The sequence below is a fragment of the Thamnophis elegans genome, chromosome 7 (assembly GCF_009769535.1).
Source record: "Thamnophis elegans isolate rThaEle1 chromosome 7, rThaEle1.pri, whole genome shotgun sequence".
Taxonomy (NCBI): Eukaryota; Metazoa; Chordata; class Lepidosauria; order Squamata; family Colubridae; genus Thamnophis; species Thamnophis elegans.
Genome location: NC_045547.1, coordinates 15687952 through 15702648, shown reverse-complemented (window position 1 = coordinate 15702648; position 14697 = coordinate 15687952). Strand labels below are relative to the sequence as shown.

The window sequence follows — 14697 nt, the reverse complement described above, 5'->3', positions numbered from 1 at the left end:
CATTGCCAGCTCTTTGTTCCGCAATGGACATCACTTCTATTTTTAGTAGAGCCATTGCAGTTCACCATTTTAATTCAGAAGTCGGAAAGATCAGATTTCTGATTATATTTTTCCTGATTTTTATTCCTGACTTTCTTTCCGGTATATTGTTTACTTAATGTTCCATGCAACAGAAGGGATTTTCTTTCTCTTTCTTCACACAGTTCCAACACTTGTCTCTTGTCACATTCTTGGCTTGATCCTTAGTGCCCAATATGTCCTGAACATAATTTTGCAGCTTCATTCAGTTTTAGCTTCAGCATTTTTGCCTTTTTTTAAAAAAAAAAATCTTGGAAAAAGATCTGTGAGAGGCCTAAGCGCATTAGTCTTTATACATTGGATCAGCCCTTATTTCAAGAAATTTCCTCTGGGATAGCATTAATCTATATACAACTACAACTGTCATTATATTTATCTTTCTGTTTGTACTTTCAGGTTAGCTCAAAGTGCATTATACTGCAACATTTTAAATCAAGGTGCCTACAATCCATTAACTTAAAAGAATGCATAGAAAATCCAGGATTCATGTGGAACTGAACTTTCTATGATCAGACAATTTTATTTGCAAAGTTGTGGCTGTTGAAGCTGCCATGTGGTCATGTGATCATGATTTCTAATGCACTCTGCCAACTTCCCACAAGCAAAGTCAATGGGGAAGCCAGCAGGAAGTCAGAAGCTACTCCTGCTCCTATTGTCTATGAAGATTCTCAGTCATTCAAGTTGTCTCTCTGTTGACTTTTAGAGTGTTAATGGTTGGCTGATTGAAAAGAGTATAAATCCTTCCTTCCCCACCAATTAGTTAAAGTCTTCAAGAAAAACCAAGAGAGTCTAGTCACTGTTTGAAAAATACACCTTTGGGTCCTGTTCCCAGTGGTTTTTTTTTTGCCTGTCTGTGGTAATTTTATCTGTTTAGATATAGTAAATGTTGACTTATTATTGTAGTTTGTTTGCCACTACAATTATGTTTCTATTTATGATACAGTATTTACTCTTTTTATGTAGTAATGGGGCTCTCCAGAATGAGGTTAAAGAAAAAAGATCACCCTAGAATTTAATGTGAATTTAATGATGTGACACATCATACTGTACTACTTTCTCTCAAAGGATGACCCAATGGGTCACAGGAATGTCTAAAATGCCTATTTTATGATTGTGTGGTAGTAAAAGATCCTTTCTAGGGCTCATTTACTTTGATATGAAATTTTGAGGATGAGCAAACAACTTCCAAACCATGCAGCAAGATAATAATAAGACAAATTTACTCAGAACAGCTCACATCCTGCAACAATTCCTTTAACACCATCAGACTTCAACATCTGCCCACCCCAAATCTTTGGGAAGTACTCAATAGATGGATAAAAATGCCAAATCCAGTCTGAACATCTGGCTGATTGTGCAATGAACCATCAAAATGGCAAAAGGCAACTTTATTTGGAGCAGCTTACGTCTCGCAAGAATACCTTTAACACTACTAAACATCAACATCTGTCTATCCGAGGGCCTTGAGAAGAACTTGGTAAGTCGACAAAAATGCTAATCCAATCTAAATATCTAGCTCAGGGGTTGGCAACCTTAAACACTCAAAGAGCCACAAAGTTCCTAACTGGAAGCCTCCCGTTCAATTCTGAAGCCGACCAGAAGTCTGATTCCCCCACCATAGAGTCTCCTCCTAGCACGATGTCCTTTTTTCCTCTACCTGTCCTAACCAAAAGCCCTATCAATTGTGGAGACGACCAGCAAAAAGGAGCCACAGCAGAGGAATGAAAGAGCCACATGCGGCTCCAGAGCCACAGGTTGCTGACCCCTGATCTAGCTGACTGTGCAACCTGTGCCACCCAACTCCCTTGCTATTACTTTTTGTAGGGAATCCCTCTGGATCCTAGCAGATATTGTAGGATGTTCTGTGAGAGTCAAGATAGACTTTTGGTGAGATCCAAAATCATATACTGGTATAGCTTTCCTGTTACAACAATGGAGCAATTCAGTTTTTATATTTTCATATTTTACCCATACACTGCCCAGAATCACTCTGTAATGGAAATGGGTGGTTTCTGAATTTGATATAAAAATTAAACACAAATAAATAAATTCCGAAATTGACAAGATCTCAAGGGAAAGAAGAAGCTAAAGAAGTAGACAGAAAGGGTGGACAATGGCCTGTGGGATGAGGTCGAATGAAGGCATTTCCCATCAGCATTTTGGTATTACTATGCAAGGTTTCATGCTGAAATGCCTGTCCAAAATAATACATTAGGATACCGGCAGATTAATTTTAGATGCGTCTATAACATTAGCACACAGTGCTACGGGAGGTGGGAGGGTGTTGAAAATAACCAGCCAAAAGGTTATGCAATTTATGGACAATCACAAGTTGCCATTTTAGGGACAACCGGAAGATGGAGAGAGAGATGGAAAGTGCTTCCTCTTATTCTTGAGGAATAGAAGCACAATAATTGATGGAACTGGTAACTCATAATTTTCAAGATACCAGCCAAATGAAAATACTAAGGGAATATGACGTAACAGAAGTAACTGGCCAGCATAAAACCTAAGAGGAAGCACTCCAATCTAGCAGAATATGTCAGGTCAGGTATGATACAAGATCATCAATCTCGGCTTTGTCACTTCTCTTTACTGCCGCTCTGCAAAGCGGTATGGCTTTGTGGAGCCATCTTGAAGAGGCACTTCACTTAGTCTTGATTCAAGGTCTAAGGTTTTTCAGCTTTCAATCTCCGGAGTCTTAGAATCCAGCTGCATTGGCCTGACTAGTTTAAATAGTAATAAACTGATAGCTGCTGAAGTTAAATGAAAAGGAAACTAGAGAGCAAGAGAAAGTTCAGGTATTTTCATTCACATCCTGCATGCGCTTTCATTTTCCAGTTCGCCTTCTTTGCTCCCCAATCTTGCCTCCCTTGTTGTTGCCTTCTCCACCCACCCTTCTTCCCACCACAATGCCAAAAAAAGATACACAGTTAGCGCATTAGGCACCATCATCCTTGTGCTTGAGTGCAGAAAAAGAGAGCAGGAAAAAAAACCCCTTTAGATTCATTTTTAACCACCATATATTTACCAGACTTTGTAAACTTTCTCCTCATTATGTTTTAGTTTCTTATACATCAACAATGTCCATATCCACTGTCTTTAGAAAGATAAGTTTTTATGAGCCGGAGGCTTTCCAGGATTCCAGAGTCTAAAATCTAAAGTTCCTGGAGTCACCCCATTGATCTACCTTTTAATGTATATCCTGCATTAAAGTACACTGACTATCAGCTCTTGACTGGAGAAGGGGAAGGGTTTTTTTCCCCCATATGCAACCTTGAGGGAAACACAGCTCAACAGATTGCTAGACTGGTGTGAGCAGTTCCTGTTTACAAAATCTGGAATGGCCTTCCCCTTCACCATCCCTCCCTCAATGCATTTCTAAAATACCATTGGGTGCAAGGGTGAGATTCAGCTGGTTAGGACCTGTTTGGGCAAACTGGTTGATCCTATGATCAGCTGGGGAGCGAACCGGTTTGCTCCAAAGATCAGGTGGGCCTGCCAGCCCCTGCGCTTTACTTACCTGCTGATTCGCATGGCAGAGAGGATTGCCATGCTTCAGCTGTGTTACTCCCCAGAAGTAACGTGGAAGGTAAGTTTTGTTAAAACTCTGCACACGTGCAGAGCGCACATCAGGCACAGGCACACATAGAGTGCATGTGAAGCAGGCAATCACCCAACCGGTTGTTAAACCGGCAAGATCCCACCATTGGTTGGGTGCGATATTACACAAGTGTTTCCTGCCTTAGGGTCTGCAAGCATGGGATCTCCTTGCCAGACCTTCGATCTTAAAAAAAACCTCAAATCTGTTCATGGTCAGCTGCAAGACCATAGAAGAAGGAAATTATTTCCTAGGGTGTCATGAAGGTGGCGGAAGAATAACACACAGAAGCCTGCTATGGAGGGCATAGCCTCTAGCTTCACTTCATACTGATTAGGGCAACCATTAGATAGCAGAAAGGAGACACAGAAGACTACCTCTTTGTCACTTATTGGTAGTTCTCTAGGGTAGAACCTAATTAACAGCCCTAAATGTTGATGCCACTTGCTGTTACCATTCCACCCCCAACAGTGTGCCTGATAATGGCTTGTCTATGCAGTCCATGAGCAGCAAAACAGGTAGATTCCCCTGAGTATAGCTGCTAGGTTTTTAAACGTTGACTACTATTGGGATGGGGAACCTATTGGAGAGGTTTTCCTGGGACTAGGGAGCCGTGCTTGTGCCTGGGTGATTAATGAAGGCATGTGGCACAAATTATCCTTAGAGTATTTTTGCATCGGACCAATCTTGTCTGCTTTACAGAGTGATTCCGTGTGCATCGTTTTTCAGTGTAAGCAAACATGCAGTACTACATTGCCAACATTGCCATGAGAAAGGTGAGATGTAGTGATGTGCAGTTGTAGTTTAAGCAAGTGTGCTACAATGTGCACTCCCTGGACTGCTCGGGAAGAAATGATGGACTGAACATAGTTCCACAAGAGTTGATAACCGCAACCGAATGAAAAGTCAATCAGTAGACTGGCTCTTCGTCATTTCTCTTCAGACAAGGAGAAGACTTGAGATAACCTACGAGTGCTCCAGTCAGGAATCCTTTATATCTCTACAAACATTGGGATATTCTTGAATTTTCAAAAAGCTGCTTAATGAACAAGGGTGGCACTCTTTTGGCTACAAAACAATCAGCACAAATCAGTTGTGAGCTGCACTCATGGAAAATTAATGGCCCCACCATCGATTGGTTGGGGGATGAAGGAAGGGTTGAAAAATATTCTCACTTCTGTTGAAATCTGTCTTCTGAATGGCTAAGCATCAGCTGTTTTAAGGCACAATAATTCATTGTAGGTACCTGCTTCTTCCTCAAAAGAAAGACTATAAATGAAGCTCCCTGGAGGATGTTCGGCTGCTCGGCGATACCAAAGAGGGAAGTGGTCCATGGTGAAAATGCTTTCCTTATCATAACTGGTCAAAAAGTTCCTGGAGTTGAAAAAAAGAAAAGAAAGAAAAGCAACACGATCATATCACATGATCTTCAAAGTACATTTTAAAAACATTTTTCTTTTGATCCAATGAAGTGTCTTGGTGTGCAAAACACACTCCCCATCACATATCCATCTCTTTCGCTTCTCTATTTCACCTATGACTATAACCTTGTTGCTTGTATCTCTAAGATTTATATTGTTTAATTTGTTCCCTGGTACGATTTGATTGCTTATTTAGTAACCTATGACTATCACTAAGTGTTCTATCTTACGATTCTTGATGAATGTATTTTTTTTCTTTTTACGTACACAGAGAGCATCTGCACCAAAGACAAATTCCTTGTGTATCCAATCACACTTGGCCAATAAAGAATTCTATTCTATTCTATTCTATTCTATTCTATTCTATTCTATTCCAAAACTCTGATATTTCATTTTTGTACTTCTGACATCTTGGCATCTTCTATTGCTTGCTTTGTACTGCACAGCATAGACAACGTCAGGCCTGGAAGCCATCTTGGGCATTGAATCTTCAGGCCTGCTACATTTAGTCTGTGGGAAGCTGGGAGGGATGATTGTATGGAGCTGGGAAGGTATATAGTTATAATAGCATTCCTTTGTCCGAGAGTCAAGGACATTCTGCCCTGCACCTGGAGGGTGTGATTGGGAGGCATCTTCAATTGGGACGGTGCTGTGATTGGACCATGTGGTGGACATGTGGGTCAGTAATGGTATTCTATTTTCTTCACTACTGATTTGGTATTTACCATGTTCCAGAACTTGAGCTGGGTAATGAGAAATCAGAAGAAGAAGGCCACAGCAACCATAAGTAGTCAGTGCTGTACATCTCCATCTGTTCTTCCTCTGTGTCACACACACTTGCTTTGATTAGTTCTAGGAGGCCAAGAACATGAATGGAGATCCACCAAACTATAACTAAGTATTTTGCAGGCAATATCAGATCACACTCCACCAAGTTGACAATGCTTCCAAGATGACGAGGGGTGTCAATGACATGCCAAGAATGAAGCCTACTTTGGAAAGCGTCTGCAGCTGCCTGGTTTATATTGGCAAAGCTTCTGCAGCTGCCTGGTTTATATTGTGATGGGGTAAAATATGTGGCTGGAGGAAAGCAGATGAGTGTATGGCAAGGTCATAGACTTTTTTGAGGGAAGGTAGGACAAGACTCGGGACAAGAAGAAGTGGGCAGAAAAGGGAGAAATGCTTCAATACTTGACTTTCATTTATCTCTATGCATCAGAGGTAGTATTCACAGGTTCTGACCAGTTCTGGAGAACCGGTGTTGGAAATTTTGAGTAGTTCGGAGAACCAGTAAATACCACCACTGACTGGCTCTGACCCCATCTGTTATCTGCCTCCTGCGTCCCAGCTGATCGAGAGGAAATGGGGATTTTGCAGCATCCTTCCCCTGGAATGGGGTGGGAATGGAGATTTTACAGTATCCTTTCCCTGCCATGCCCACCAAGCCAGAGGTGGGTTGCTAATTTTTTTACTACTGGTTTGGGAGTGCTCCCGCTGCGCCACTTTTGCATATGTGCAGAAGCATCTGGGGGGTGGAGCCTCCTGCCATCGCCACTACTGGTTTGACTGAACTGGGCCAAACTGGCAGCAACCCACCTCTGCACCAAGCCATACCCACCAAGCCACGCCACACCCACCAAGCCATGCCCACAGAACCGGTAGTAAAACTTTTTGCATCCCACCACTGCTATGCATGTTCAGAAATATAGATTTTGTATATAGCTGTTTCTATTAAGTTGGCACTTCTTGCTCTCCCTTTTTAAATCCTTCCAGTTGTTCAGAAAACATGATCCATGAATGCTCTAGCATCTAGTAAGACTAGAATCCATGCAGACAAGTAAAAAGCTTATTTTACTCAGGAAGGTGATTTCCTTTCTACTTGGGGATGTCTTCTTAGAACTCTCTCCTCCGCCCCCACCTTTCAAGTGTTTCTATGTTCAGCACAGCTACTGCAACTTGACTAATATAAGGAGTGGCTGCAAATGATGATGGTTGCAGAAATGAAATAAAAAGAATTTACTGACTAATATCTAGTGGTCTGTTGCTTAAACCCTGTGCAGATATGCATCCCTTAGACTTGCTGATAAATTGTATTTGAAGAAAGTGTGTTTTACTTTTTAGTAAACATGCAAACTACATTAGCTTCTCTTAGCTCCCTACTCCTATTTTGACCATGCTACTTTGGCTCCCAAGCGTACTGAAATACATCTCATTCATAGGGTGAAATACAACGCATTCACGAGGTGAAGTAGATCTCATTCACAGTGCACGTCTTTTTTCTTTTTGCCAACAGTATGTTGTACACAAATATGTGTGTCATTTTATTATCCATTACAGAACTCCTGGAAAGATGAACAAGTGTTGTATTTTACAGCTTATAGTTCATTTTATAAACATTTTAACATATTAAATAAACTGTGTCTCCCGGGACAGATTTAAGATTTAGATAGATATATTAGGTTCTCAAGGCAATCTTTGACTATGTAAACCCCATGTTCCCGATTTTAAAGTATACAAAGTAATCAGGATAACCAATCAGAACAAAAGGTTCAAAGCATTTTGAAACACAAGATTGATACGGACTATATAGGGCATACGTTAAGCCTGAGTTATTAAAGTCGTGAACATTAAATACTCTCATATTGATGTACAGCTAAATACACAGGATTGATTTGTAGATTTGCCTGTTACAAATCTGAAAGTCCCTCCGAGAGTAATGCAAATTTATCTTTGCAAATCCCACCATTCTCTTTATTTTTCCAGTGTGCAATAGGCAAGTCAATTGTGAGAAGGCATCACACATGCATGGTATAATGATCTTTATGAAAAAAAAATATTCTGAGTGACAATAGATTGAGTTAAAGTAATTATAATATCCTGATTTAAAGCAAGATAGAAAAATTTACCCAGTAGCTTCTGTTGTAGTGATGCGCCATTTAGGTATAGATTATGTATAGATTGTTTGATGTGCACTAAATAGATACATTAAATAGGCCCTGTAAGAATCTAGAGAATTGTAGTCAGAATGCACAAAAGGACAAGGATTGGAGGATTAAGCATTTTCTCTGTAACTGATGGTAAAAAAGGTAGTTCCAGTGGACCTGCTCCTTTATGTTTTCCTTCCTTCCTTCCTTCCTTCCTTCCTTCCTTCCTTTCTTTTCTCCCTCCTTGTCATCATGCATAAGAACTCGCCATCAACCATATAATGAAGTAGAGATATCCTTAGCCCTAGCCCTAGCCCTAGCCCTAGCCCTAACCCTTCCTTCCTTCCTTCCTTCCTTCCTTCCTTGTCATCATGCATAAGAACTCTCCACCAACCATATAATGAAGTAGAGATATCTGATATACAGATGACTTCTAATAACAACATGTGTCAAGTACAAGTCCAATTTGTGCTAGAAAGAAGGTATTTCTTTCTTTATAGAATTCATATATTCCTTCATTCCAATGAGGTTCTGCTATTGGTGCACTCTCTGAATTGTTGGTGTACAACAATAAAATAAGAAATTTAAGATAAAATAAACCAATGATGACATCAGCTGTCTATCCATCTGGCATCAGTGATTTCTACCACAATTCCATTTCCAAAGGTGTTCCAAAAAACATCACATTTTTTACAAATCTTCACAGGAACCTGAATGCTGGAGCCCGTCTACTTTAGATAGCAAGCTCTTCGGAGGAGGAAAGTCTCCCAGGGAACAGGTATTCTGTCTTTATTCTGATTGGGTAAGCAGATGGTCTCACGGGTATTGAGACCCCAAACAAACCATGCATGGTTTTGTAGGTGATATTTAATGCCATGAATTAAGGGTAAAGGTAAAAGTTTCCCCTCTGCAGTTGTGCCTGACTCTAGGGGAAGGTGCTCATCTTCGTTTCTCATCCAAGGGAGCCATTGTTGCCCAAACACACTTCTGTGGTCTATGACCAGCATGACTGTACACCAAGGCACATTAAAAAGCATGAATTATGGCAGGCAAAATTAAGAAACTCGCAAGGATATTCCTGTGAAAGAACATTTTCTTCCTGGAGCAGGTGAAGAAAGCGTCTTCACAACTAGCTCAGTAGAACAACAATCAACATCAGTGGTGACCCTAGATTAACTAACAATAACTGGAATTCTAGGTGAGCTAGGTAACTGATACCCACAATAATATTTGTTTTTTTTTTAATTTTGATTATTTCCCTCAAAGTTTGACATCTTAGGTGTCCAGTCAGTTCATTTCTGTGGATAGACTACCCTGGAAGATTGTGAAATGATATCAAATAATAGCAACTTTTTTCCTTTTTTAAAAAAGTCCTTAGAAAGAACTATTTTAATTGTGTTTTCTCTCTCTCTGTGCATATTTTTCAAACTGGGTGGCTTCTGGAATGGGAGGCATATCAAATTGAATAAAGCAAAGAATAGGAAAGAGAAGAGAAAGGATGCCCAATTGGTAAGAAGGAACAATGTTTTAATAGTTCCCTGGAAGTCTCTTTTGCACTGCTCTGAGTAAAAGAAATGGCAACAAACATTAACTAAGCTCCCCCCACCCCATTATTATCCCAACCCACCTCAAAGAGAATCCCTTAAAGTGGTACACAAAGACCCCACAAAACCCCATAAATTGCAATGATGGCAACTGGAGTTGGCAAATTATGGACCTTCTACTTCGTCTTTTGCTAGGGGCAGACTGCTGCATACTTCAGAACTTGCCAGCTCACAAGCATTGAAAGGTATGTAACAATGGAAGACATGGAGGAAAAGATAACAGAAAACTCTCCATTTTTGCAACAATATATTTGAACAGTAGGGAAAAAAAGAAGACCCACCTATCCCACGTGTCACTTCTAAACTTTTCGGGCACTTTTTTGCTATTTTTAGAATGTCAATGCAAACAATTCGGCAAACTCTAGGAAAAAGCCCATTCATGAAGGATTATCTCACAAGGTCTATAACAGGGGCATCAAATGCATGGCCCATAGCATCACAGGCTGGCCCCACCCCCGCCCAGTTTAGCAAAGTGGGGGGAAGTCCTGATACGTCACGTGATGCCGCTGTGAGGACGCAAATTTGACACCCCTGGTCTAAAACATCTAACGTTGGCTTTCATGAATTACTTTGCTTTTCATAATTACGTAATTATAAATAGACATTTCCCAGTGGCCTCTCACTTTCTCAAATGTTGATTTTCAGTGGGGTTATATCATATGATCAGCTGCCAATTTTCAGCTGTGAACAAAAGTTAGAAATTTAAGATGAACATTTTGTGGTAAATCTAACTGTCAAAGATTTATATTCGACTTAATTAGATCTGCAGAGGAGCTTATATTGAAATTCAAAGTCATTATAGCAATCAAGGAAGAAAATAATTATGAGGCTAAAAATTACACCAGACTTTTCTAAATCCAATATGCAGCATGCATGCCAAATCAAGATCAGATTGATTTTTGGCGATTGAAAAGGCCCTTAGAAAACCAATCTATCTAAATCTTGAAAATGGAGGTGGCTAGAGCAGGACCATTATGAATGATTTCAGAGAAGTTCTCAAGGTAATCCCACTCCCCGCTCACCTATTGCCTGATGTTTGAAAAAGAGAGAGAAATGCCAAAATTAGATCTAGGACCTGCTGTTTGCAATATCTAATACTGAGCTATGATGCCCTTCTTCAAATCCCAATATTATCAATATGTAATAAGCCAATACAGAATGGTCTTCATAGAGAACCATCTCTAATTCCATTTTCATTTTCAGAAATTGTGTCTGACTTATAAAACTGTCATTTTACAATTTCTCAACAACTATTGAATTTTCTCCCTGTCTCAGGACAATGTATTGAGGCTTGACAATTATTTTGATTGGTAGATGATGCACAGATTGAGCTCTGTAGAAAAAGAGGAATCACTCTACAGGGAGTAATAATAGCATACAAAAAGTGTTTATAGAAAATATTCAATAGCAATAGCGCTTAGACTTATATACTGCTTCACAGTGTTTTACAACCTTCTCTAAGCATTTTAGAGAGTCAGCATATATTGCCCTCAACAATCTGGGTGCTCGGTTTACCAACCTTGGAAGGATGAAAGGCTGAGTCAACCTTGAGCCAGTTAGGATCGAACTTCCAGCAGTCGGCAGTCAGCAGAATTAGCCTGCAGTACTGCATTCTAATCACTGTGATACCATGGCTCTTAAAATAATACAGAAAATTGTTTTATTTCAAATTCATTCCTACAATAGTTGCGGGAATTTATAATTTACAACATCCCTTTCTTTTATTTGTAAGCATTCCTTTTTAAAAAGAAAACTCTCATTCCCTTCCCCACCACCTGGGAGAAATACAAAAGCCAATCAATTCTCTAAATTTCCAGCCTTTAGCATCTATTGAATCTGGATCAGTCTGCTTATTGCTGGTCAAAGAAAAAAAGTTTTTCAACAAGCTTTTTCAGAGTAGAAAAGAAAGTTACTAAATTGGGCATCTTGAAAATAAAGAGATCTAGGTGGGCTGGAAGGGGTCAATCTAAATTTATTTATTTTATTTACTTATTTATTCACATTTGTTATAGCTGCCCAACTTCAATGAACTTTGAGCATTATAGAAAACCACCAAATCCATAAAGACAGATAAAACGTAAAATCACAGGGGTATCTCAGATGAAAATGATACTAAAGGCAACACAACACAAATCAAATAAGAGTCCCCAAAATACAATAACCCCGGGCTAGATTATTACATAATATACAATCAGGACATGTGTCCAAATGAAGGATTGGAATGGCAGTCATAGACAAAAGGTACATTTCTAAATGTGTTTGTGTGTGTGTGTGTGTGTGTGCGCGCATGTGTGTGTGTGCATGTATGTATACATACATACATATACACACACGTGTTTGTGTGTGTGTATGTGTTCCAGCATAACTCTGGAACGCCTTGAACAAGTTGGTACACGGATGGAAACATCTGGAAACAAATACTGGTGGGGGAGAGGTAAGACACCTCTAACACCCCTTGGGGTGTGTGTTCTGTTATGATACAGCCTGTTGTGCCTTCAAATGACTTCTATTGTACTGCCGTAAAATGGCTTCTACTGTACAGTGCAGTGGAGTTGCCAAGGTAACAGCTTCACAGTACTCCACAAGGGGGCTCCCTCTGGTAAGGGGGAAAATCCAACAATAGAAATTACATTTGATCCGGACATTTCCCCCCTATAAATAAATACCTGGACAATGTCTAGTTATCAGCTAGTAACTCAATAAAACATAGCGTGGAAGTTTGGAAGAAGAGGAATTCTTGGAAATTCATGAAGAATTCTATGATGAATTCCAAGAGGTGCCAGGTGCAAATTTATAAAAGGATGTAGTATCTTTAATGGCAAAAGTCAGACAAACAGATATTTATATTGGCAAAATACATAGTGTAGGAGGAAAACTAATAGATTTTTAGAAACATTCTTTGCCTATTGTTAATACCTCCTCCAATGTCAGGCATAAGGAACTAGAAACAACTCAAGGAGTTGATCAGAGCAATATGGTTACTGCTACTCATCTACTGACAGGAAACTAGCCAGACTAATGCACTCACTACATAATTACTAGATAAATACTGTACAGCTTTAGGGAGGATCGTCTTTCAGCCACTTCCTCCCTATCAGTGACTCAAGGCTAGCCAGCTTTTTCACTCCTTGCCCCAACTGACCTCCAGATTCCATCACATCTATGCAGCTTAGATGGACAATTTATACATGGACACTACTGACAGGGAACCAAACAGACTAAGAAACTGAAGATGAAGAGGTCAATTACTTTCATAGGCTACATGGGTTAGATTTAAGAGAGTGTGTACCAAAACACATGACCCAAAGAACACAGAGCATATATTCAGTGTAAAGAATTTATTCAAGCTGCTTCACTCATGTGAAACGAAATCTGTAGACCTTTGGGAAGGCATAAGGAACAATATGAAAACCAGGCAGGCAGGCAGGCACGCACGCAGGCACGCGCGTGCACGCACACACACACACACACACACACACACACAGACGTTCCAGATTCTTTTAGTGCTGGTTCACTCAGGGATGCGCTTCGGACGTGTGTGTGTGCTTGATGAGTGCTATGCGGGTATGCACAGTAGGTAAAAAATTGCTTCTGCACATGCGCAGAAGCAAAAAACAAGATGGTGACGCCTACAGTGCCACCAATAGAACCGGTTCGGATGTGTGGGCGGCCGAGTTACTACCTACTCAGCCGAACCAGTCCAAACCAGTAGGAACCCACCTCTGACACTCTCTCTCTCTCCCTCCCTCCCTCCCCCTCTCTCTCTCTCTCTCTCACACACACACACACACACACACACACACACACACACACATATATATAGAAAACCAAGGAGTGTACGAAATACCATGCAAAATCTGCCCTGCAACATACATAGGACAAACGAACAGGAGAATAAATGCACGCATCGCAGAACACAAGAACGCAGTAAGAAAAAAAGAAAAAACTTCCTCCCTTCTCCAGCATCTTAAAGCTACAGGGCATGAAATTAATTTTGAAGTAACCAGGTTAATCTCCAAAACTGAACACTTCAACAAGAGAATAATTATGGAAGCTATCAAAATAGAGAAACACCCCCACAACATGAATAAACGTGTCGATACCTCTCGCCTACCAGACATCTGGAAACCAGCCCTGGTAAACATACGAGTCCCACCCACCACCCAGGCCAACAACGGACCCACAGCCAGCACCAATCAGCACCAATCTACCAATCATGAAACAGCCACACATCCAATGAATCCACTTACTGAAACAAAACCAGCACTCCCACCAAGATTTATAGAAAGACAGCAGCTCCAGCCATGCTTTAAGCCAAAAACACTTGCCTCAGGATGATGAGTGAGACCTCGCTGAAACGCTGCCAAGGCAATCTCAATCTTACACAGGAAAAGACCCGAAAACAACAAGACCAGCATACCTACACCCATGTTAATCTACGAAAACATATACATACATACATACATACATACATACATACATACATACATACATAAACTTTCATGATAGTCAGGAAAAGTTACATGACAAAAATAAAATGGGTGTACAAGAGTGATGGGATTCAAATATTTTTACTACAGGTTCTGTGGGCATGGCTTGTTGGGCATGGCAGGGGAAGGAAACTGTGAAATCCCCATTCCCTCCCAATCAGCTAGGACTCAGGATGCAGAGAATAGATGGGGGTAGGGCCAGCAAGAGGCCGTATTTACTGGTTCTCTGAACTACTCAAAATTTCCGCTACCAGTTCTCCAGAACTGGTCAGAACCTGCTGAATTGGTGTACAATTATCTGAATGCTGTTTTTCAACATCAAATAAGAGAGCACAAGGACAGGTATCTCAGTCAAGAATATCATCAAGCAGAATATTTTTTAAAAGTTAACGTTTAAAATGAAAGATCTTTTAAAGAAGATGAGATAAATAGGTCAAACGTGGGTAGTTTTGGTAAGCATAGGTACCAGAGAACAATTTTGACAGTGGTTAGTGATGTTAAAAGAAGTTGAAAAGATTATACTGTGATACTTGACAAACAGGGTTGTGGAAGAAAGTTGCAATAGTATTCACAGAACTG

At 40.3% G+C, this 14697-nt stretch overlaps 1 protein-coding gene across 1 annotated transcript in view; it reads right to left on the bottom strand.

Moving 5' to 3' along the window:
- Window positions 1–14697, bottom strand: part of CACNA2D4 (calcium voltage-gated channel auxiliary subunit alpha2delta 4) — a 193287-nt gene that overhangs the window by 93240 nt on the left and 85350 nt on the right. Inside the window, exon 25 of the mRNA XM_032221653.1 lies at window positions 4926–5053. Coding sequence (XP_032077544.1) covers window positions 4926–5053 — 128 coding nt within the window. The remainder of the gene's footprint in view (window positions 1–4925; window positions 5054–14697) is intronic.